The sequence below is a fragment of the Yarrowia lipolytica genome, chromosome 1E, assembly GCF_001761485.1.
Source record: "Yarrowia lipolytica chromosome 1E, complete sequence".
Classification (NCBI taxonomy): Eukaryota; Fungi; Ascomycota; class Dipodascomycetes; order Dipodascales; genus Yarrowia; species Yarrowia lipolytica.
Genome location: NC_090774.1, coordinates 1584262 through 1605130, shown reverse-complemented (window position 1 = coordinate 1605130; position 20869 = coordinate 1584262). Strand labels below are relative to the sequence as shown.

General features: G+C 50.2%; 8 protein-coding genes and 1 non-coding gene across 9 annotated transcripts; 4 read left to right on the top strand and 5 right to left on the bottom strand.

The window, feature by feature from the left end:
• Positions 1 to 286: 286 nt before the first annotated feature.
• Positions 287 to 2518, bottom strand: YALI1_E16026g (uncharacterized protein; the record flags this gene model as incomplete). Its single annotated transcript, XM_503887.3, has 1 exon — positions 287 to 2518. The coding sequence occupies one exon, from the start codon at positions 2516 to 2518 to the stop codon at positions 287 to 289; it is 2232 nt and encodes a 743-aa protein (XP_503887.3).
• Positions 2519 to 2817: 299 nt separating this feature from the next.
• On the top strand, positions 2818 to 3225 carry YALI1_E16023g (uncharacterized protein; the record flags this gene model as incomplete). The annotated part of the gene is made up of 1 exon (XM_503886.3): positions 2818 to 3225. The coding sequence occupies one exon, from the start codon at positions 2818 to 2820 to the stop codon at positions 3223 to 3225; it is 408 nt and encodes a 135-aa protein (XP_503886.1).
• A 416-nt stretch (positions 3226 to 3641) lies between these two features.
• On the bottom strand, positions 3642 to 4937 carry YALI1_E16002g (uncharacterized protein; the record flags this gene model as incomplete). Its single annotated transcript, XM_503885.3, has 1 exon — positions 3642 to 4937. One exon carries the CDS (start codon positions 4935 to 4937, stop codon positions 3642 to 3644), a length of 1296 nt encoding a protein of 431 aa, XP_503885.1.
• Positions 4938 to 5975: 1038 nt separating this feature from the next.
• YALI1_E15991g (uncharacterized protein) lies at positions 5976 to 7406 on the top strand (the record flags this gene model as incomplete). Its single annotated transcript, XM_068282988.1, has 1 exon — positions 5976 to 7406. The coding sequence occupies one exon, from the start codon at positions 5976 to 5978 to the stop codon at positions 7404 to 7406; it is 1431 nt and encodes a 476-aa protein (XP_068139089.1).
• A 2420-nt stretch (positions 7407 to 9826) lies between these two features.
• On the top strand, positions 9827 to 12376 carry YALI1_E15939g (uncharacterized protein; the record flags this gene model as incomplete). Its single annotated transcript, XM_503882.4, has 3 exons — positions 9827 to 10350; positions 10785 to 10872; positions 11234 to 12376. The coding sequence occupies 3 exons, from the start codon at positions 9827 to 9829 to the stop codon at positions 12374 to 12376; spliced, it is 1755 nt and encodes a 584-aa protein (XP_503882.3).
• Positions 12377 to 12625: 249 nt separating this feature from the next.
• On the bottom strand, positions 12626 to 16234 carry YALI1_E15889g (uncharacterized protein; the record flags this gene model as incomplete). The annotated part of the gene is made up of 2 exons (XM_503881.3): positions 12626 to 16099; positions 16160 to 16234. The coding sequence occupies 2 exons, from the start codon at positions 16232 to 16234 to the stop codon at positions 12626 to 12628; spliced, it is 3549 nt and encodes a 1182-aa protein (XP_503881.3).
• A 1386-nt stretch (positions 16235 to 17620) lies between these two features.
• YALI1_E15865g (uncharacterized protein) lies at positions 17621 to 18628 on the bottom strand (the record flags this gene model as incomplete). The annotated part of the gene is made up of 1 exon (XM_503880.3): positions 17621 to 18628. The coding sequence occupies one exon, from the start codon at positions 18626 to 18628 to the stop codon at positions 17621 to 17623; it is 1008 nt and encodes a 335-aa protein (XP_503880.1).
• A 1290-nt stretch (positions 18629 to 19918) lies between these two features.
• Positions 19919 to 20041, top strand: YALI1_E15852r. Its single transcript has one exon. It is a non-coding gene; the product is annotated as a tRNA-Ile (tRNA).
• Positions 20042 to 20162: 121 nt separating this feature from the next.
• Positions 20163 to 20795, bottom strand: YALI1_E15843g (uncharacterized protein; the record flags this gene model as incomplete). Its single annotated transcript, XM_503879.2, has 1 exon — positions 20163 to 20795. The coding sequence occupies one exon, from the start codon at positions 20793 to 20795 to the stop codon at positions 20163 to 20165; it is 633 nt and encodes a 210-aa protein (XP_503879.2).
• Between the last annotated feature and the right edge of the window lie 74 nt (positions 20796 to 20869).

Sequence of the window (20869 nt, the reverse complement as noted above, 5' to 3'; positions counted from 1 at the left end):
ATACCTATAGCAGTGTCAGTGGCCCAGGAACTATGCACAAGTACACATTCGTTTTCATGATGTACTTGGATACCACGTGAATCATCATCTCTCGTAACTACTTGTACCTGCACCCTCAATTACCATCAAATACTTATATATGATACATATCCTTCATTATCCATCAGCACAAGCCTTTGGCTGGCGCATGACTAGCCAAAGACTTCTGCTTTGTCTCATACATCTATTAATATACAGTTAGCTGTAGCTAATCTCTTTTGCGGGTAGCTACTCCCTCTACCCTCCCTTATCCAAACCGAGGAATCATCATCAGCCGCGCAAGCTGCTGTGGGGGCACCTTCAGAGTGACCCAGAATGAAGTAGGATCCGCCAGCTCCTCCACATAGTTGGTTTCCAGCTCCTGGCTCTGTGCAGCCACAGCCACAGCGGCATTAGCAGCAGCAGCTCGCACTGGAACATGTCTACCGGTGGTTCGCTGTCGCTTGGCAGGCCGCACCACAACGTTTCCATCACTGTCCTCTTCCTCTTCCTCCTCCTCTGCCTGAAGTGCCTGTTTAGCCAACTCCACCTTTCGGTCGACAGCTCCAGGAAGCACAGCGGAGTAAACGGGAGTTCGGAACGTTCGGACAACCTTCTTGAAATCGGGCAGAGAAGGTGCGCCTCGTCTGCCGGCTCGTCCCTGTCGACGTTTCTGACGAGAGTCTCGGTCCTTGTCCTTATCCAGGCGACTCAGCTCGGCCTCAGAAATCTCAAACAGCGCAGGAGAGTACTCGTTGACCGAGTTCTTGGGTCTCATGACGGATCCATCGGGTATGGGAGCGCAAATCTCACGTCGAATGTCCTCGTCGTCCACAGGTCGCTGATCAAAGGTGTGGCCAAGAAGCAACAGCGACTTTGAAAAGACCTGTGTCTGCTCATGGATGGCATGGGCAATAGCAGTAGCAAACTCTCCAGACAGAGACAGCTCGGCACACATGGTGGCAGCAAACTCTTCTGGGGAGTTGAGAGAATCGTTGATGTCCCACTCAAACTGGTCAATTAGATTGTGCTGACCAACTGTGATATCCAGGCGCACCACAACTCGCATGTCTTCGTTTCGGGTCGCATCTCCGTTGCCAATCACGTGTCGAGGGTCCTGGGGGTACTGATGCGGCTGGAAATCCTGCAGCTGTTCAGTGATGGAGTTTGTGACCGACTGAATGTACTGGTGGGGGAAGTGGAAGTCCTCGAACATGTTCTCCACGAAAAAGTGCACGGGATATGTCTTCTCGTTAAGGTTCCACATGAAGGTGTCTCTAAGTCGAAGTCGTCCGAGATCGAAGTCAAGACGAATGGGCACCAGCAGTTCCGGTTCTGCCGCCTGCTGATTCATCTGCTGACGCGACAGCACCAGGTCCCGGGTGTTTCGGTTGTGTTTCTTTCGGTCACGGGGGTACACGAACCGTGTGTTGAGACCTGTCCAACCATTGCCATAGCCGAGGTATCCGTCTTGAAAAATGGACTGGGGCTCCTGCGAACGAATGGGACCAAACGAGTGGTAGAAAGAGATCTCATATCGCTTGGCGTTGAGCTTGTCGGCCTCCTGCTTGAGCTTTTTGGGCAGCGTGGAGGACTCGTTGAGATCCTTGGATACAAAACGACGCAGGTTGAGTTCTTGGGCGGTCTTGGGGTCACGTTTGTTTTTCATAATCTCTGTGAGATCAGTAATTCCCTGGCCGTTGAACAGCGTGGGCATCTCGGCGAGCGACTCGGCAGCCGAGGGAGGGTTCACGAGAGGTGTCTCCTGTTGTCGGGCGTCATCGGAACTCACAAGACCCAGATGTGACTGCACGGGAGGGACAGTGAGGCCGGGCTGCATCATGGTCTGGCCTGGTGGGGGGAAATCAAAGTTCTTTTGGGGTTGACCTCCAGCCATGACGGGGATGCCTCCTTGCTGAGGGATGAGCTGCGATTGCGGCATAGGCACCTGCTGCTGCTGTTGTTGGTGGTGATGCTGCTGCTGCTGTTGCTGCTGCTGCTGCTGCTGCTGTGGCTGTGGCTGACGCTGAGGGGGTTGCATCTGTGGTCCTCCACCCATCTGCACCTGGCCACCCTGCTGCATGCCGCCCATGCCCTGCTGGCCCATCATACCCTGAGGTCCCATGGGTCCACCTCGACCAACTTGGGGGTTCATTCCTTGGCCCATGTTCATACCCTGACCCATGTTGGGCATTCCTGCCATGTTGGGCATCCCTCCGACATTGGGCATGCCACCTGCTCCGGACATGCCACCCATGTTCATGCCGTTCATCTGGCCACCCATGGGTCCGCCCATTTGCGGCATGCCTCCCATCTGGCCCATTTGGCCCATCTGAGCCATCTGTGGCATCTGGCCCATCTGGCCCATCTGGCCCATCTGCGCTCCCATATCCATGCCTCCGATTTTCGCGTTGTTCATGTTTGGGCTCATGTTCATGTTGTTGAAGCCCATCTGTCCATTGGGATTGCCTCCCTGCTGGAACTGTTGCCGGAACGACATGGTGTACGTACGGTGTGTAGTGTGGCGTGTACGGCGGTCCAAGTAGTGCGGTTTGGAGGTGTAGACGTGCTAGACGTGTGGTGGTGATATCCCAATATTAGCGTTTCGTGCCAGCCCGAAATGTACAAAGGCGAAAACGTCAGCATTGCTGAGCCATTAGAGTTACTTGACATTTTTAACTAAATCAATGACCAATTTCTAATAAACAAATACTACATGTGGTGCACCATTCCAATCGGGTATCGTGATAATTATAATTATCACCACCAATATTGAAAACCTCTCAGTATTCGACCACAATGAGCGACCAGAAAATGAACCAGTACGAGAAGCTGAAGAAGCAGCTCAAGGACAACATCAACAAGAAAAAAACACATGACAAAAACCTCAACTCGCTGGAGGAACAGATATTCACCCTGGAAGGCGCATATCTCGAGGAAACGTCCCATGGAAACCTCGTCAAGGGCTTCGACACATACATCAAGGGCGCGCAATCGAAAAAGCGCTACGTGTTCAACGAAGACGACCGGCTGTTTTCGCTGTCCTCGGCGGTCTTTCTCAAACACCAGGCCAAAACAGGTGCGGGGGGTGACTTGGACGAAACCAAGAATGAAAGGAAAAAGACCGCTTCTCAAAAGAGAAGAAAGGGGGATTCGACGCCCATGTCTGGCGATGAGAAGCCTAGTAAGCGGTCGAGGGTGGACTAGTTCGGGAACAAGCGAAACGAATTCTGGACCTGTTGCAGAAGGACGAGCAGGGTGGCCCCTTGGAGCTCTATAAGAGAGACCAAAGGCTGAGGTGGCGGACGTCACGCTCAGTATAACCATTTATTTATTATTGTACAAAAAACACTGTTGCATTTACGTGGAGTGAGGACGAGCACCCAACAGGTACAGAACTAGTAGAGTATATAGAGGGTCGGTAGAGTGTAACGGAGTCTCTCACGATGGTGGCGAGGGTTGCCAGACTTGAGGGCCATCGACAGTTAAGTGAATCACCTGAGAGACCACAACCAGGCTCTTCTATAGACGTTTGAGAGTGTGTATTGCACTACACTAGGCCATATGCTTATGATCGTAGTGGTTTTTATATGTATATGATTGTTGGATGCTTCTAGTCCTCTCTAGGTTCGGTAGTCTCCGTTAATGGTGACGTACTCGTGGGAAAAATCACAGGTCCAGAAGTTGGCGTTCTTGCCCCCTCCGGTGCCGAGGTTGATCTGGATCTCCAGGTCCTCCATGTCGAGAATCTCGGAGGCTCGGGCCTCGTCGACCTGCTCGGGCTCACCATTGACCAGCAGCTTGAGCTCGGAAGAGCCGTCGGTGGGCATGAAAGAAACAGTGGTCTTGGTGGGCTCGACCTGCATTCCAGAGTATCCAACGGCACACAGGATTCGGCCCCAGTTGGCGTCCTTGCCGTAGAGGGCAGTCTTGACGAGAGGAGAGCAAGCCACAGTCTCGGCCACCTTGGCAGCCTCCTGCTCGGAAACAGCGTCGTTCACAGAAATCTTGACAAACTTGGTGGCTCCCTCTCCGTCCCTGACAACGAGCTGGGAGAGTCGAGAAGAGAAGTCAGTGAGGATGTCCTGGAAAACAGGAAAGGAGGCAGAGGTCTCGGTGATTTCGGGACCTCCAGCGGCTCCGTTGGCCAGACAGACAATGGTATCGTTAGTGGAAGTGTCTCCGTCGACAGAGATAGCATTGAAAGATCGGTCAGCGGCATGCTTGAGAGCAACTCCGAGAGCAGAGGCAGACACGGGAGCGTCAGTAGCAAAGAAACCCAAAAGAGTGGCCATTCGAGGGTGAATCATACCGGCTCCCTTGGTCAGACCAGCAATAGTGTAAGTATTATCTCCAATCTTGAACTGCTGAGACATGAGCTTGGGAAAAGTATCGGTGGTACAGATTCCCTTGGCGGTGTTGAGCCAGGCCTCATGGTCGTCCTTCATGGCAGGGGCGTGCTCTTCGATTCCCTTGAGAATCTTGTCAATCTTCAATCGCTGTCCAATGACTCCAGTGGACATGACAAGCGAGGCAGGTAGGTCGCTCTCGGATCCAAAGACCTGGTCGGCTTTCTTGACCATCTGCTGGGCATCATGGATACCTCCCTCTCCAGTCACGGCGTTGGCGCATCCTGAGTTGACCACCACGGTCTTGATTCCCTTACCCTGGGTTACGTCGAGGATCTTTCGGTCCACCTGCACAGGAGCGGCCTTGAACACGTTGGTGGTGAACACGGCCGCGGCGTTGCAGGGCTTATCGGACGACAGCATGGCCAGATCCATGTTGAAGGCATTTTTCTTCACGCCGGTGAAAAAGCCGCCGACCTTGAACCCCTTGGGGTAGGTTCCCGAGGAGGGCACAAACCGCTCTTTGCCGGCCTGGACGATTCGACACGAGGAGAAATGTCGCACTTGCATCGCAACGGACGGGTGAATAGTGGGTGGTGATGGTTGTGGAGCGGTCTACAGTATTTATGCGTCGTGCGAAGGTTGGACGGTGCATTAGCCAATGAGTCAATGGGTATTTGGGAGGTTGATTTGGGGTGGTTAAGCGGAAGTGGGGAGTAGAGAGTGGTTCAGGGGGGTTAAAGGGGCATTTGGAATTGATTTCATTGTTGGTTTTTGACAAAAAATGAAAATTGCACTTGCTAGAGCGGTATTTCGCAACTCGCTAGAAGTGAGTCAATATGGAGTTTATAGTTTGACATCGAAGAGGGAAGCGGACCGCTTGAGAAGGCTGTAGCAGTGGCTGTGGTTGCCGCCAAGGTTGGGAAAGAATATCTCTGAAGTATAAGTGGCATATTGATTGATTTTATCCATTTACGAGCAAACTGATTACTGCGAAGCGGCTTTTGAACACCTCTCTTGACGGTCTGAGATGAGATAAGTCGAAGCTTATTTTCCGAGTAGGCATTGTTAGCCGCGTAGCACTTCCAAGGGTGTGGGACTACTGTATTTTTTTTATCCAGTTTAGTTGAACTTAGTTAAAGTACACCACCAATACTGTAGGCTATACTGACGGCGTGCAAGCTGTGTGGCCGATTTGAGAGGCTGCCGAAAGAGGGGGTATCTGATGAAAAGTAGGACAAAAAAGCGAATCCAACCCTCGTGTCACCGTTAAAGGCGCTTTAACTCGAAATATAAAGCCATGGAACCTACCTGTCGGCTCAACTAACATCCAACTCAACACGCACATCTTCATTACGGTACCATAATCAGGTCACACGAGCAGCCAACTTTGTTCAGATCGAGGAATCGAGAATTGAAAGGTGTGAGAAATGACACGGGCCGCCCTAGTAATTCTATAAAAAAACAATTACCAACGGATATTCCCCATCTTCTATTTGTTAATATATATTCCCATTTGTCTAAATTCATTGTCGCCCATTTCTGCCCGTGCTTGGACCCCACTCCGTGCTCTCAAACACAACGTTATCATAATATCATGACAAGACCATGCTACACCATGTCCAAAGTGGTGATAGCAACTCCAACAAGCCACCATCTCCAAAAACCAGACCCAATTCCCGGCTCCAAAGTGTCAACGGCACAGCTCCCCAAGCACTCGCGCGCGTACTCCACCTTTTGCTTCGCACCAGACTCCGCTCCACCCTTGGCACTAGGTTAGCACGTGACCGCTCGCAGTTGAAAAAATCTTTATTGCACACCGCTACACAGCATCTACACCACACTACAAAATGGCCCCCAAGACTGACGGTGAGTGAATTGAGCGGCTGCGCGACCGTTGAACCCCCAACTAACACAGTTAACACCACCCTCGCCAACTCCGAGGTTGTCTACAAGTACCGAACCGCCGGCGAGATCTCCGCCAAGGTTCTTGAGCAGGTCAAGGCCCTCTGTGTCGACGGCGCCAACCTCTACGACATCTGTGTCAAGGGTGACGAGCTCCTCGTCGCTGAGACCAACAAGATCTTCAAGGGCAAGAAGGTGACCAAGGGTGTTGCTTTCCCCACCGCCATCTCCCCCAACAACTGTGTTGCCCATCTGTCTCCCATCTCCACTGATCCCGAGGCCAAGATCAACCTCAAGACCGGCGACGTCATCAAGGTGTCTCTCGGCGCCCAGATTGACGGCTACGGCGGTGTTGTTGCCGACACTCTCGTTGTCTCTGGCGGCCCCATTGCCGAGGGCCCCATCACCGGCAAGGTTGCCGATGTCATCTCTGCCGCCTGGTACGCTACCGAGGTCGCTGTCCGAACCATCAAGCCCGGCAACAAGAACTGGGACGTGACCCGAAACGTCGAGGAGGTCTGCAAGGCCTACGGCTGCACCCCCGCCGAGGGTATGCTGACCCACCAGCAGGGCCAGAACATTCTGGATGGTAAGAAGCAGATCATTCTCAACCCCACCGAGGGCCAGAAGCAGAACTTCGAGACCTTCACCTTTGAGGCTGATGAGGTCTACGGACTCGACATTCTTGTCTCCACCGGCGACGGTAAGGTCAAGCAGGGCGAGACCCGAACCACCATCTACAAGAAGACCGATCTGACCTACCAGCTCAAGATGCGATCTTCTCGAGCCGTTTTCTCTGAGGTCCAGAAGAAGGCCGGAGCCTTCCCCTTCTCCGTCCGAGTCCTTGAGGACCCCACCAAGGGCCGAATGGGTCTCCAGGAGTGCAAGAACCACGGTCTCGTCATCCCCTACGACGTCCACTACGAGAAGGACGGCGAGATTGTTGCCGAGTTCTTCACCACCGTCGGTGTCACCAAGGACGGTAACATCAAGCTGGCCACCGCCCCTCAGCCCGACTTCTCCATCGTCAAGTCTGACAAGAAGATTGAGAACGAGGATCTCCTCAAGGTTCTCGCTGAGCCCCTCAAGCTCTCCAAGAAGGAGCGAAAGGCCCAGGAGGCTGCTTCTGCTTAAATCACGTTAAATAGGCAGAATAGGATGTATACCGGTTAGTATGAAAATATGATTGCGATGATGACATGGTAATATCCGATGGTACGAGTACTTGTAATGGAGTGTATAATAGGAAGGTGTAATGGAAAGAGGATAGTGCAATTCCTTGTGGTCATTATGATGCTCTTGTTATATTGAAAGTGTTAACAGCTTGTTCGTGAGATGTACATAATATAGGGTAGTGAGCAGGTCAATCAGCCGGTGTGAAGTTGTAAATTCGGTATTTTGAAAGACAGTCTTCATGGCACATGTAAGAAGGGGTCTCTTCTGAAGTGCTCGGAAATATATAACAGCTTGAATTCATTTTGTAAGGCGTGAAGTAGGTATTCCTTAGTGTGTCAAAGCACTTTTGCTATGCACTTGTGTTCTCAAACTGCAAAGGAAGAAAGTGCACAAGTTGAAGTACGAGTACTTCAGGTCTTTTAAAAGGATCCTTCAACAGTTTTGTTTTGTCAACTTGCGTTGGCTTTCGTGATGTTGAATGGGGACACTGAAGTGGTTACTGGTTTAAGGAGAAGATGGAAATGAATAGAGAAAAGTTGTTGGAGTCACAGGGTGGAATGAGTCTCGAATGACATGAAATAGTTGAAGACAAGTATCAGCTTAGTGACCACTTTCCAAATCCATTCTTTGAATCAAGCAAAAGCTCATGTCGTATCTTCACGTGTCCTGTTCCTATACTAGACAGGGCCATCCCTAAAGCGGATCCATAGAAATGCGAGAGACGGAGCTTTGACTACCCCAGGCATGATCAAATGAATTGAAACGACCACTTCCTTGGTACAATAGTTCTATTGCTGACTTCTCAATTCAGGTGAGTACACCTTGGTCTTTCTATGGGATCTGTTCTGTTCTGTTCTGTTCTCATGAGAAGTAGGGTGTTGGCGAAAGTACTACGATAAGTAAAGACACTCTTCGTTCCAACAGGTGAGTCCGAACGACGGCCGCCTGCTTACAAATCGCGCTTGTATAGCCTCGTACTCGCTACAAGTAGCTGTGCCCTGTCGAATCTTGGGTGCCTGACGAAGACCTCCAACAAGTGCCCCGGCTTGCTGATCAAACTTAAAGGCCACGTTTCGAGCCTCTTAGCGGCCTCGGAGTTGAGAGCAAGTGCTCTTGAAGTCGCGATGGTGGTGGGCCTGGTCTTTGAGCTAGGTCTCTGCTGTGCTCACGTTTACTGTGGGCGGTGTCACTGTCATGACCAAGTCGGCTCTAGCTGCCGCGAGCTGTAGCGCTCGACTAGCTTAATAAATGTTCTGCAAGAGGAGTACGATGGATGTACAAGTACATACTGTAGGGCAACAGTAGAGATCGGAAGGTGTCGACATACAGTCTCCTTCACCACTCGGAAATCGTATCCACCGGAGTAAGGTGAAACAGAGGGGTTGCATGCTCGTACCTCTCCCGTGAGCACGTTGTATGTATGCAGCAACCAGCCCTCCTGGAGCAGCTCTGGGCGATAATGTAGAGAAAGACGGTAAGCTACTGGGGTAGTCATGGGACGGTGTCGAGAGTACGAGACGGGAGCACAACATGTGTCATGAACCATGAACAGCGTCCTTACAAGAAGCATCTATGGCTGCATCACGAGATGGAAAGAGACCAAAGAAGGAATCGCAGGCCCTGAAGCTCGCAGAGGTAATCGAGTGAAATACCAGCCGACTTTAGTTGGATAAAAGAAAGCAGGGATTACCATAATGAAATACAAAAGAGAGCAGCATATAATGCTCACGGTGCGCACGCCATCCGTACTAGCCACTTGTACAAGCCCCCGCCACATCGACGGAAACAGTAATAACTGTACATACAACCACCGCTGCAACCTGCAACAAGATCCCGCGCATCCGCACTTCCGAAACCCTCACCGAGCTTGGTTTATTGCTTTCTTGAGGTGGGTATTTTTGTCGTTTGTTGATTGACAGACTGCTTTTCTGAGGCTCTCGGAATTACAGTATATTAGTCGTTTGAATCACTGCACAACACTCAACCGCGTACACCACCCACTCACCGTGCCCACACACACACACGAGCACTTGTTTAACCACACACACAACTGCAGCAGTGCACACCAGAGAAAAACAGGAGCGTGCAGTTGTATATCTCACACCCACACAACTCTCAACAGAGACACAGGACTCGAGACCCGGGATATCCATTATTAAAATCTAGCAATTAACTGGCGCAGATACTTGTGTCAGCCTCCAGGTAATTACGAGATTTCGTCCCCAAAAAACACGCTGCTTTTTTTGGCAACTGTGCTCCTACCAGATCCAGCTTCTCTGTCGCACACCCACCACTAAACTTCGTACGCACTTTTCACTTTACACCAGAGAGTGTCGACCCATCGCACAATAACTTCAGGCACGTCACCACCACTAAAGATGCCCGAGTGGACCGAGCCACAGACGGCAGGCCCGCAGAACTCCGTGACCGGGTACAACTTTGGCGCTCCACCGCCGAAAAAGTCGGGACGAGGACGCAAGAAAACCGTCAAGCGCATGAGTCGCGCCTCGTCGGTGGCTTCGTCAGAGTCCAGTCCGGCGCTCGAGTCCACCAACGGTGTTAATGGACACGAGCCCAACGGCAATACCACAGACAGCACGCGTCCGTCGTCGCCATCATCGTCACCGCAGGTGGAAGACCGGGTGCAGCAGTATGAGTCCACCAACAAGAGATCACTCAAGGTGGCTCTGGACAAGACAGAGCCGTCCACAGAACGAGGCTCGCTCAAACGACAAAAGACTGCGACGCCAAGCGGTTCCAGTACGCCGAGGAAACGAGGAAGACCCAAGGGATCAGCAAAGAAGGATAAGAGCAGTACTCCGACCCCGAGTACTCCAAAGCTGGGATCCACTCCGAACCTGGGACACGGTTCGGGTCTGCATATTAAGATCAAGGTGGCCAGGTGAGTACATGAGTGCAACTCCAATTACGCGAATTGTTCGCCATCGTGTTACATATTGATACCCATGAGAGAGTGTTGTTAAGACACAGAGCGAGAGAGAGAGAGAAAGAAAGAGAGGTGGAAAGTGACGGCTTACATGATCTTCAATGTTACAATGCTGACGCGGTTACTACAATCAAAGTATGTTGTTGGTAATGACATGTCGTTGTCATGGTCGTGTCGTCATTGCTTACATGCTGCGATGTTATGCTCGCAAATTGCGTTTGCTTTCATCTATTGCGGTTTGACACATAAACAGATTGTTGTGGTGGATACCCTGTGATACCCATACCCCACACGCCCAGATTTTTTGGCCGCCCGTTTGCCTCGCCCCCCCTCTTGCTGTCTACCGAACAGCTCTCGCTGTTCGACTTCCTTTTTCTCCGCTAACTCAGTCCCAAAAAGCCCGGAAGTCCGTTTGGATTTGCGACTAAAACGCCGCCAAGAGTCGCGGCTCCCCCTAGTGAAGACGACCCGACCAAGGTGAGTATTGTTGGATTGGTAACTATATTGAAACATGCTGGAAGTGATCATGCGAATATTTCTGTTGCATGATTGCTGTCAATGTACCTGTCCTCTGACACGTTTCTGTCAAGACACATTGTTGGTTTTTTTGGTGGTGGTGTGTTCTTGGAAGTTATGTTGGCTTGACTTTGTTGAGTCCAGCAAGGTTAGCACACATAACCATCTGACGAGCTGACACGAACCTCACTCTATTATTATATAGAGCGGGGATATGTCTCGTGTGTTGCACCACCACATCTCTTTTCCCTGGATACCGTGTCATTGAGTCTATTTCACAACCGTCCACAAGTATCCCCCGTAACCTAATATCTAACCCCAGGACAATGACGATTTCTGCGACGCGTGCAAGGGCCTAGGCCGGTTCCTCTGCTGCGAGGCATGTCCGAAATCTTTCCATTTTGCATGTTCCGACCCGCCTTACGATGACGAGTCGCTTCCCGACGGCCAGTGGTTTTGCAAGGAATGCAAGGCCCGCCGGTTCCCTCCGGAGCAGGCTCCCAGGGGCATTTTTTCGCAATTACTAAACCGCATCAGTCGCACCAACCCCAAGGAGTTCCGTCTTCCCAAAAGCATCCGCGAATACTTTGAGGGTGTCAGCACAGGGCCGTTTGGCGAGTATTCCGACGACCACGAAAAGACCGAGAAGGATATCACGCTGGCTCTGGATGATCGAGAGGTCGGCATCGTTCGCAACCTGGATAAGAACGGCAAGCCGCTCGAATGCTTCAAGTGCGGCAAGAACGGTCTCAATGGCCGAGGAATCACATCCTGTGATTACTGCCCCACAGCATGGCATCTGGACTGCATTGATCCTCCGTTGGCTAATGTCAAGATGCTAGGCCGAAAGTGGAAGTGTCCTAATCACGTGGATAATGTGATTAATCTGCCTCGAAAGCCCAAGAAACTGAAACGTATTGATACGGACCTCCAGCGAGGGTTTGTTAACGATGGTAACATAGAGGTTCTCCTTGATGAGGGAGATGAGGGGGTACCCCTCTCTATAAAGCCGTCGCTAGCTGATATTCGTCGGGCCAAAATGAGGGAAATGGTGATTGATGGAGTGGCTTATCGACTGCCAGAAGCAGGGATCAAATTGGACTTCATCGACACAGTAAAAATGCATAATTGGAACGAGGCTAGAGATGAAGCCGTGGCAGCATACGCCATGTTGGACATGGCCGAGAAGTACAAGGAGATGGAGGTGAAGATGGAGGAAGAAGACGATGACGATGATGGTGAGATTAGTGACGGAGGTCCCGACGATCTGGAGGCGGGTGTGGAGCAGGACGAGGAACAGGACTTGTTCTCGTTATCCGAAAAACATCTGCTGGCTGAAGTGAGAAAGATTGTCACCAGCAAGGGCTTGGATGCCGTGTTGGCGGAGTTGAAGATAGCCGATCTGGTGGAGAAGAAGATCAAGGAGGAGCAAAATGATAATGTGAAAAGTGAGACTCGTGACTGATCTCCGCCGGAACTCTTTTCTGATCCCCTACCGACCTCTTCTGACGACTATGCTGTAACTGATATGACTACCAAAGTTAGGTATTTTGTACAATAGACATTAATTTATATCTGTTTGTAGAGTTGAGTGGACAACGACGTTCTTCTGTACCTTTTGGATGTAGTTCATAACGATATCGTCTCATTCTATAGGTACTTGTACCTTGATCTCGGCTAATTCTGATATAACATTAAAATACAATACATACAGTTATTCATCGTCTTCTTCTTCCTCTTCTTCCTCTTCTTCCTCCTCTCCCTCCTCCTCCTCCTCCTCCTCCTCTTCACTCTCCTCTTCTTCGTCGCCCTCTTCGTCCTCACTTTCATCTTCTTCTTCCAACTCCTCAACAGACTTCTCTCTGTAGTCACTCACTCGTCCAGAATGTCGACTGCTTCGCCTTCGTGGTCCGTCTTCAGTCCCAGCGGCTTTCTTCTTGGCCTTTGGTTTACTGGCAGCCTTTTTCGTCTTCTTGGGTGCTTTGATGATCTTGGCCTTCTTGGGCTTCTTGGCTTTCTCTGCATTAGCCTCCTGAGCACGTTTTCGAGACGTCAAGAACACTCGGATACTGTGGGGAATCTCCTCGGCCACCTCCTGAGGCATGTACGTCGTCTGAGACGCCTTTTTAGCCAGTTCGGGGGTATCGAACGGCTTGAAGATATCGCCAGGCATATTTGCTTTGCCAGGATAGGTGGGTATCTGCATGTTGTGCTTGTTCTCAGCATACTGACGAATGGACAGCTGTGCCAGCTCAGACAGAAAATGGACGCCCTTGTCCAGATGCATAATGTTGGCTCGCTCCTCGTCTACAGCATCTTGGAATTGCTTGACCCGCTGAGCAAGATGAAACAGCATGGCCAAATTGTCTGTATCTGCCACAATCTGTAGAAAGACCAGAATGGCATACAACGGCTCCTCTAGATGATCGCCAGTGACGGCTCCTCCAGTGTGAATGATGAGATCACGTCCAAGAAAGTGCAAAAGACGTGGGAACAGAGCCACAAAAACGGTGGACTTGGGATTTTGTTTGAGCTCATTGTCGTGCTTGGCACGCACCCATCGGACAACATCATCCTTAAAAGCAGCTTCAGACTCCACTCCGATGCACAGCAGCGGCAAAAGAAGGAACTTCCAGCCTAGCTTGTTCTTGTTCATCAGAGACATGAGTTTCTGCATGAACCGTTTTCGAACTTCGGGATCAGGATGTCGAACTGTTCGAGACAGAGAAATGATGTGCTGGGCATGAATCTTGTCAGCTCTGTATGCCGGGTTCCAAGCAAGCCGTAGAAGCTCCAGAGAAAGACACAGATGAACAGAAGGAGATAGCTCGTTGTCAACCATCTCCCCATCTTCGTCGATTTCTAGATCCTTGGGGTCAATGAGGTTGCAGATGGTGTCAACAAGGTTAGGGGCACCCTTAGCAGTCTCGTGGGTGATTGCAAACGATACCGCGAAGCCAGACACCTCAGTGTCGGGGTCCTCCATATTTGCTAGCAAGTCAGAAACGTGTTCTGTTAGGTCATGTTTCTCTAGAAGCTCAGGCTTTCGCTTGTAGATTTGCGTCAACGCAGTGTACTTGGAATCAGTGTTAGCAGAACCAACCAGAGCCTTGATAGCCGAAGCTGAAAGAAGTGAAGGGGCAGCACAGCAGGCAATGGCGGTAGCATAGTTGGCCTCTAGAGGCTCACCGTCAAGAATTAACTTTGTCAGAGGCTTGAATGCCATCTTAGGAACCTTGAGAGTATTGTTGCCCCGCTTGGCCATAGCTGCCAGGGTTCGAAGAGTTTCTTCAGAGGCATTCTCGGCAACAATGGACTCGAACATGCCGTTGACATGGGCTGTGAGAAGGGCTGGGTTGATTCTAGACACGTGCTCCAAGAAAGAAGCAGCCACGGGCTGGGTGACCAGAGATGCGAGAATCTGCTTGTTGAGGAGCAAGTTGGAGCTTCGATAGAGAAGCACAGCAATAACTTCCGCGGCTTCTCCAGAGAACTCGTCAAGAATTCGATCCTGTGCCTCAATCACCTCTCGCACAGTCGAGTCGGGTGAAATACATGTCTTGAGGTCTTCACTATAGTTTTCCAGCAGCTCAGCGATGGCAGAACTTGCAAGCTTGGGGTTAGGTGTGATATTGGCCATCCACTCGATAATAGACTCTTTTTGAGCATCGGTGATGACATCCCCCACAGCCGCCTTGAAGTACTCTGAAATGGTGTTTTGCCAGTTGATGAGTGAATGGAACGACTTTCTGGCAGGAGAAGTATCATCACCAAGAGATCCCAACACCGACAAAAGACGCTCCACACGAGTCTGAACACCAGTTTCTCGTGTCAAGATATCCTCATGGAAAACCCGTTCCATGTTGAAGGTGATTTCGGGGTTGTTCTTGAACACCAAGTTCAGAAGAGCACTGGGGATCCAATTGGCAATACTGGACACATCCTCATCTTGCTCAATCAGGGGGTATGCATCAGCATATAGTTGAGCACACACTTCTGTGGCTGTTTTTCTCACAAGAGGCTTCCTGTCGCCCATACGGTCAGTCATGAGCTTGATGAATTCGTCTGAGCCTCCCACGAGGTTCTTGAGCGTCTCCGGCTCCAGTTCACCCAGAGACTTGATGGCCTGGATTCGAACTCTCTCATCTTCGTCAATCAACAGCTGCAGAAGGATCTTGGAAACCTCTCGAGTCACGTCAGTTCGATACTTGAGAATATCATGGGCCTTGAAAGCCCACATTTCACGCACTTCGGGATCCTTATCGCGACATCGATCTCGCCACAGATTCCAGCAGGTATCGTAGGTGGTCACAAAGTTGATCTCTGAAGGCTGGTGCGCAATCATGTCTCCCACAACCTCTACCAGCAGCAATCTCACGGCTGTCTTTTCGGTGATGAGTTCAGCTTGCAAATATCCGACCAGCTGGGCAATGGTTTCGGGAACGGCCTTCCAGATCTCCACCACCAATTTGTGTAATCGAGTGAGCTCCGTCATTTTGGTCTCTTCGTCCTCCTCTGCGTCGTCTCCACACTCGCTGTTGAACACGTCGTTGAAATACGCAAACAAAGATTTGGCCATGACCGTCTTGTTATCGGCGCACAGAATCTTGCTCAGCGCGTATCCAGCGTTCTCAAAGCCCAGAGAGGCCTGCTTGGACGCAGTCTTCTTCTTGGGGACAGCCACAAACTGAGAGAAGACCACTCGAGCAGACTGCATGGGCAAATTGCCCTCCTGGTTGATTTCGTAAAGAAGCTGATTAAGTACACGGGGAAGTAGTACGGCGTGTTTGCTGTCGGGCTTTGTGGTGTACAGCTTGTAGAAGAGCAAAAACAGATCGTCAATGAACTTATCTCTGGTTTCAAAGTCGTTCGCCAGAACAATGCAGTTCAGAGACTCGACGTTTTCAAGCAGTTCAAAGCTTTCGGCGTAGCTAGCGGCCTCGGTGTTGGCCAGTGCCTTGAACCGGCGCTTGAACAGCTGAAACACGCGCTCCAGGTCGGAGATGGAAAGAGGGGCATCCGGAGCAAAGATTTTCAGGAGTTCCAGGAAACACAGCGAGGCGTACGCCTGGGTCGTCTGATCTTTGGATTCGAGAATGCGCTTGTCCAGAAGCGCCTGCCGGATAGGTTTGCAGGCATTGATGTCCAGGCCTCCCTGTTCAACACTTCTCAGCTCGTCCAGCAGTTTCTAGGTTAGCAAACCACACAATTGGAATGTCGTAGAAGATAGAAAAGGATAAATACTCACCTTGACGTTGTTCTTGATGGCGCCCGTGTCTCCCTTTAGGAGATTCGTCGTCTTCAATCGCGCCTTGGCCGTCATTGAATATGATGTCGTGTCGCTTGGTGTGTGTGGTGTGTCTTCTGGAGATCGCGTCCGACGCGAAACTTTATGTATCTAATTTGTCTGGGGATGGACCCCGGCAGATGATGTAAGCTGGTGTTGGAAGGGGCGATTGTACTTGTAGTGGAAAGAAGCAGAAAATGATGGGTTGATCGATGATCCAATCAAGCGTTTTTCGCGATCAATCTATTTCACTCATATATTTACCTGGTTTATTGACTCAGGCTCCAATGGGTGCATGCTGCATTGAGGCTGAAACAGAAGCCCAGAGCTTTAGATGAGCTGTTATCGTAGATATTTAATTGTTTTTTTTGTTGTTGTTTTTTTGTTGTTGTTTTCGGGGTTTTTTTCCGGTTGTTTGCGGTAATCACCAGCATCTGTCTCTGTAGCTCTCAATATGGAACGCGCAACGGAAGTACAGCAGCATCGTGGACGTTGAAGGAGGAATTTGGCACTCCAAATGATAGTTAAAGTCTCTCGAGTCTTAAGTAAACAGTTGAAGCGTAAATAAAGCTCGGGATAGTCGTGATTGATACTGATCAGTGAATGGTTTCCAAACCTCTTCTCCTTTATTTTGTTCACTCGTCCCATGATCCTTCCAAATTTCTCTGTTGCGGAATCCAACTGCTTGTGCCTGCGACAATCCACACCCATACTGCATTACCCTAGTCCAGGCTCCAAACAATACCGCTGTTATCATAAACATAGACTTGACGTAAGGAGAATTATGAAAGCACATATCTGGTATTTATTGGAAATGAGATATTAATTCTATTATGCAAGTGTATGAGAGCTTTTACTTCAGAATCTCCCCTTTTCTCTTCCTTTGCCTACAGCAACGAACATTCATTAGACCTGCCACCTGCCATCCTCATGGCTCACTTTACCCCACACTCTCCCTACAGTACCATGTGTGCTGTACCCTTTCTCACTCCTCATTGTGACACGGTCTTCGCCTGACAAACTTGGGACTCTTTTCATTCCATTCTAGCCCACATTAACCCGATATCTTAGAGATGCTTGACTTTTGGGCAAATATACGTCGACGGATCAGACACATGTCGATACCTATGGAAAACAGTTTATCCTGACACTCTCTGGAACAGCCAACTTCCTTAAATGAAAATGCCATTGCGCGATTACCCCCAACAATACCCCATACCGACAGTACCCTTCTGCATATGATACATGTGGCCGCACGAGTGATCCCTTGTTCCGGGAGGATCACAATTCGAAAATCACTCCCTTCGTCTGTGGTTTTATGTTGATTCCGATCCTCGTACCACAGCATACAGTCTATCGGCCGTCTTCAACTCATGCGATTACTTCTATATCAAAACTTGTATAAATATTCTATCAAATGCATCAGACTGGCGACTGTGCATGGGGTGCAATACGCGCCGAAGCGGGGGCCTGCGGAGGATTGAACGACTCTCCGGCCGAAGACGAAGACGGCTCTTCCTTTGGTTCTTCTTCTCCCACCTCGGTACCGATCTGGACTCCGTCGGCATTGACACCAGCAATGGAATCCTTGATGTGCAGAGCCGACACGGTGAAGTAGTGCAGATACCACGGCACCACGAGCGCGAAGACGCTGCCTCCAACAATGTTTCCGACAGAGACTCCCACTAACGACTTGTGAATGAAAAGCCCGACACTATGCGGTGAGCCATTGAACAGGCCCAAACTGATGAGAAACATGTCTGCCACCACATGGTCGAACCCAATGTATACGAAGGCAAACACCGGGATGAGAATGGCAATGTACTTTGCCACAAATGTTCGACACATGAACGACAGATAGATACCCATGCACACCAGTGCATTACAGGCCACTGCCCGTGCAAACAGTTGAGCCCAAGTTGGGTTTGTCAGCTTGTTGTTGACAGACACGTAGGATGCGTTCACCATTCCTTCCGATCGTGCCAGGCCGGTGGAGTAGGCGAAAATGTAGCTGACAAACAGAGCTCCTCCCAGGTTTCCAAACCACGACACCACCCACGACTTTAGAAGAGCCCACGGTGACAGCTTGCGGGTCGCGCAGCCCACGGTGAAAAAAAGAATGTTGGAGTTGAACAGGTCCAGACCAAACATGGTGATGAGAATCAGTCCGATGGAGTAGGCGCCAGCCTCTGGGACCTTTGGCAGCCAGTCGTTTGCCCCACCCACATGCTGGCCCGAAATCGAGTTTCCTTGTACCGTGATACTGACGAAGGCTCCAATGGATTGCATGATTCCTCCACATACGGAGCTGACAAACAGCTTGATCCAGCCCTGTCGGTGTTTACGACGGGCCACCGCTACCATCTCCAGAGCACACTCCTCGGGCGGAATGAGGGGTGCCAGGGCCCTGATCACGTCGCGACTGCTCATTTTGTCTCCGATATGCGATGCGTTTGCAACAGGAGGAATCCTTCGGGCCCGCTGTGGAAAAGAGCGTGCGGCTCTAGATGCAATTCTTTGTCTACGACTCTATTCATTAGGCTTCTAGGTTCCCACAGTTGTAACTACTGCAACTGAGTGAGCTTATTACGCATTGTCGGATTGTCATATGGTGGGACCCCCCAAAGAAAAACAGACAACCAACAACGCTTAAAAACCCGCGCTAATATTGCATGCGGCTTTTTTGGACAACTATGGTCACCATCCCTGACGGCTGTGCGGCTCACGGCCCTTGTATGTCTCTCTACTGGTACATGTTTAGCAAGCCAAGCCCGCCCACTCATTTACAGTACGTTGTGTGAGCGATAATAAGCCACTTTGGAAGCAAGCATAAGCGAGTATAATATATCAAGCACAAAGAGAGTTTTTGTAAATAAGCGAGATATATTAACCAAAAAAATTACAGTACCGGTACAGCAGCGCAGGCGGTGTCAGGAGGCTGTTGGCTTATTTATCTTTAAGTGAGGTTCTTTTTCCCCACGTGGAAAATCATCTAAGGCAGAATACTATTGTGTTGAGTTGTACTTTGTCTTCACACTGACACCATTTCAAGGCTCAAGGGCCTTTTCTTCCATTGGGTTTATTGCCTCGTCGTCGGGTCACACACACACGCCGTTAAGTCTCACCTGTGCTGTAAGTACTGTAGCTGTGAAGCGAGATGAAATTTATCGCTCTTCCCATAAACCTTGTTTCGTTATCGCAAAAGCCACCTGCACCTCCACATGTCGACGGGTTGCAAATAATATGCAAAGTAGGAGTATCTCACAGCTTTAGCGGCACTGAAAATAGCAAAAAACAAATGGGAAATGTGCTTGTTTCCTTCCCGTAAGCTTACAAAAAGCAAATCTGCCCACCTTGTGGCTCAAAATCGCACTAGTCTCACTTTTCCTCATCCCCAATTAGCGTTCGATAACGACCCCAAGGTGACAAACCTGAACCAGACAATTACGAGCCATTGAGATGTCAAAGTGGGTTTGATGCGTTGGAAGATTGAAAATTCAAATTTTCACTTTGATTCTCTATATGATTGGTTTTTTCCCCACGTCGCCATCCGGCCGAAATCATTGAAAAGGGAAATCCAAAGGGTTTTGTCACGTGACTTTTGAAGCAATGGCTCAAGTGCCCCAAAAACGGCGAAAACGCAAGATCAGAATTTCTGGCCTAGATGGTGCAAGCGCGAATTAAGGTTTGGGTTTGTATTTTCGAGGTCGTGAGTTCGATGCTCCAGTGGCGCAGCTGGTTAGCGCTTCGTGCTTATAGATTTTAGACTTGATCATTCTCTATGTCAAAGTCACGGTCGTGTGAGGAACGCGACGGTCGTGGGTTCAATCCCCTCCTGGAGCATTCTTTTTGTAGGGGCGTGGCGTGTAATTGTTTTCCCCTAGCTGTATATCTCTTTGTTTTTCACTTTTTACAGCCGTAAATCACGACGGTGGTAAACACAAACACATTCTATCTATTAGCATTATTGAGTGATGAGTCCCAGAATGACGCACCATGTCAGGTTCACGACACAGTTGCAAGGAACAATGAGGTTTTGGGGAAGCACAAAGAAGGCTACCATTGAGAAGATAGGCCAGATGAGCCAGCTGCTTTTGAGTGTCTTCCAGAAGGATTCATGCAAAGTTGCAGAGATGGACGTGGCATCCCAGTAAGCTGATAGCGACAAAAACATGAGCTGGAAGCCCGGGTTTCCGCACAGCTGGTCGATGACGACTCTGAGAATGGTGACTGGCACCTTGGCGATGAGCATGTCGGTCCACATCTTTGTGGTGACGCCGTTGATGACTCCCCACACGTAGAACTTGAAGAGCTGTGAGTAGTTGGGTCGACGCGTGATAAACGCCTGGGTGATGCCCTGGCTGAGGCCCGAGAGACACACACAGATGAGCGCGGCCAGTCCGAGCGGACTCTGGGTCTCCAGCTCGCTAAAGTGCAGAATCACGACTGCCGTGGTGGTCAGCTGGAGGACAACCAGCACGAACAACTTGAGGTTCCATGGCGGGCGGTGGATGTGTTTTTCCGACGAACCTGTTTCCGGAGCCCATTGGGCGGGCTTGTCCTTGATGAGGCCCAGTTCAATGTCGTCTTGAGCCATGCAGACGGACGTAGACTGTAGACTGTTTCAGCGAGCTTGATTACTGTAGAGGTATCATGTGCGTTGAGGTTGGA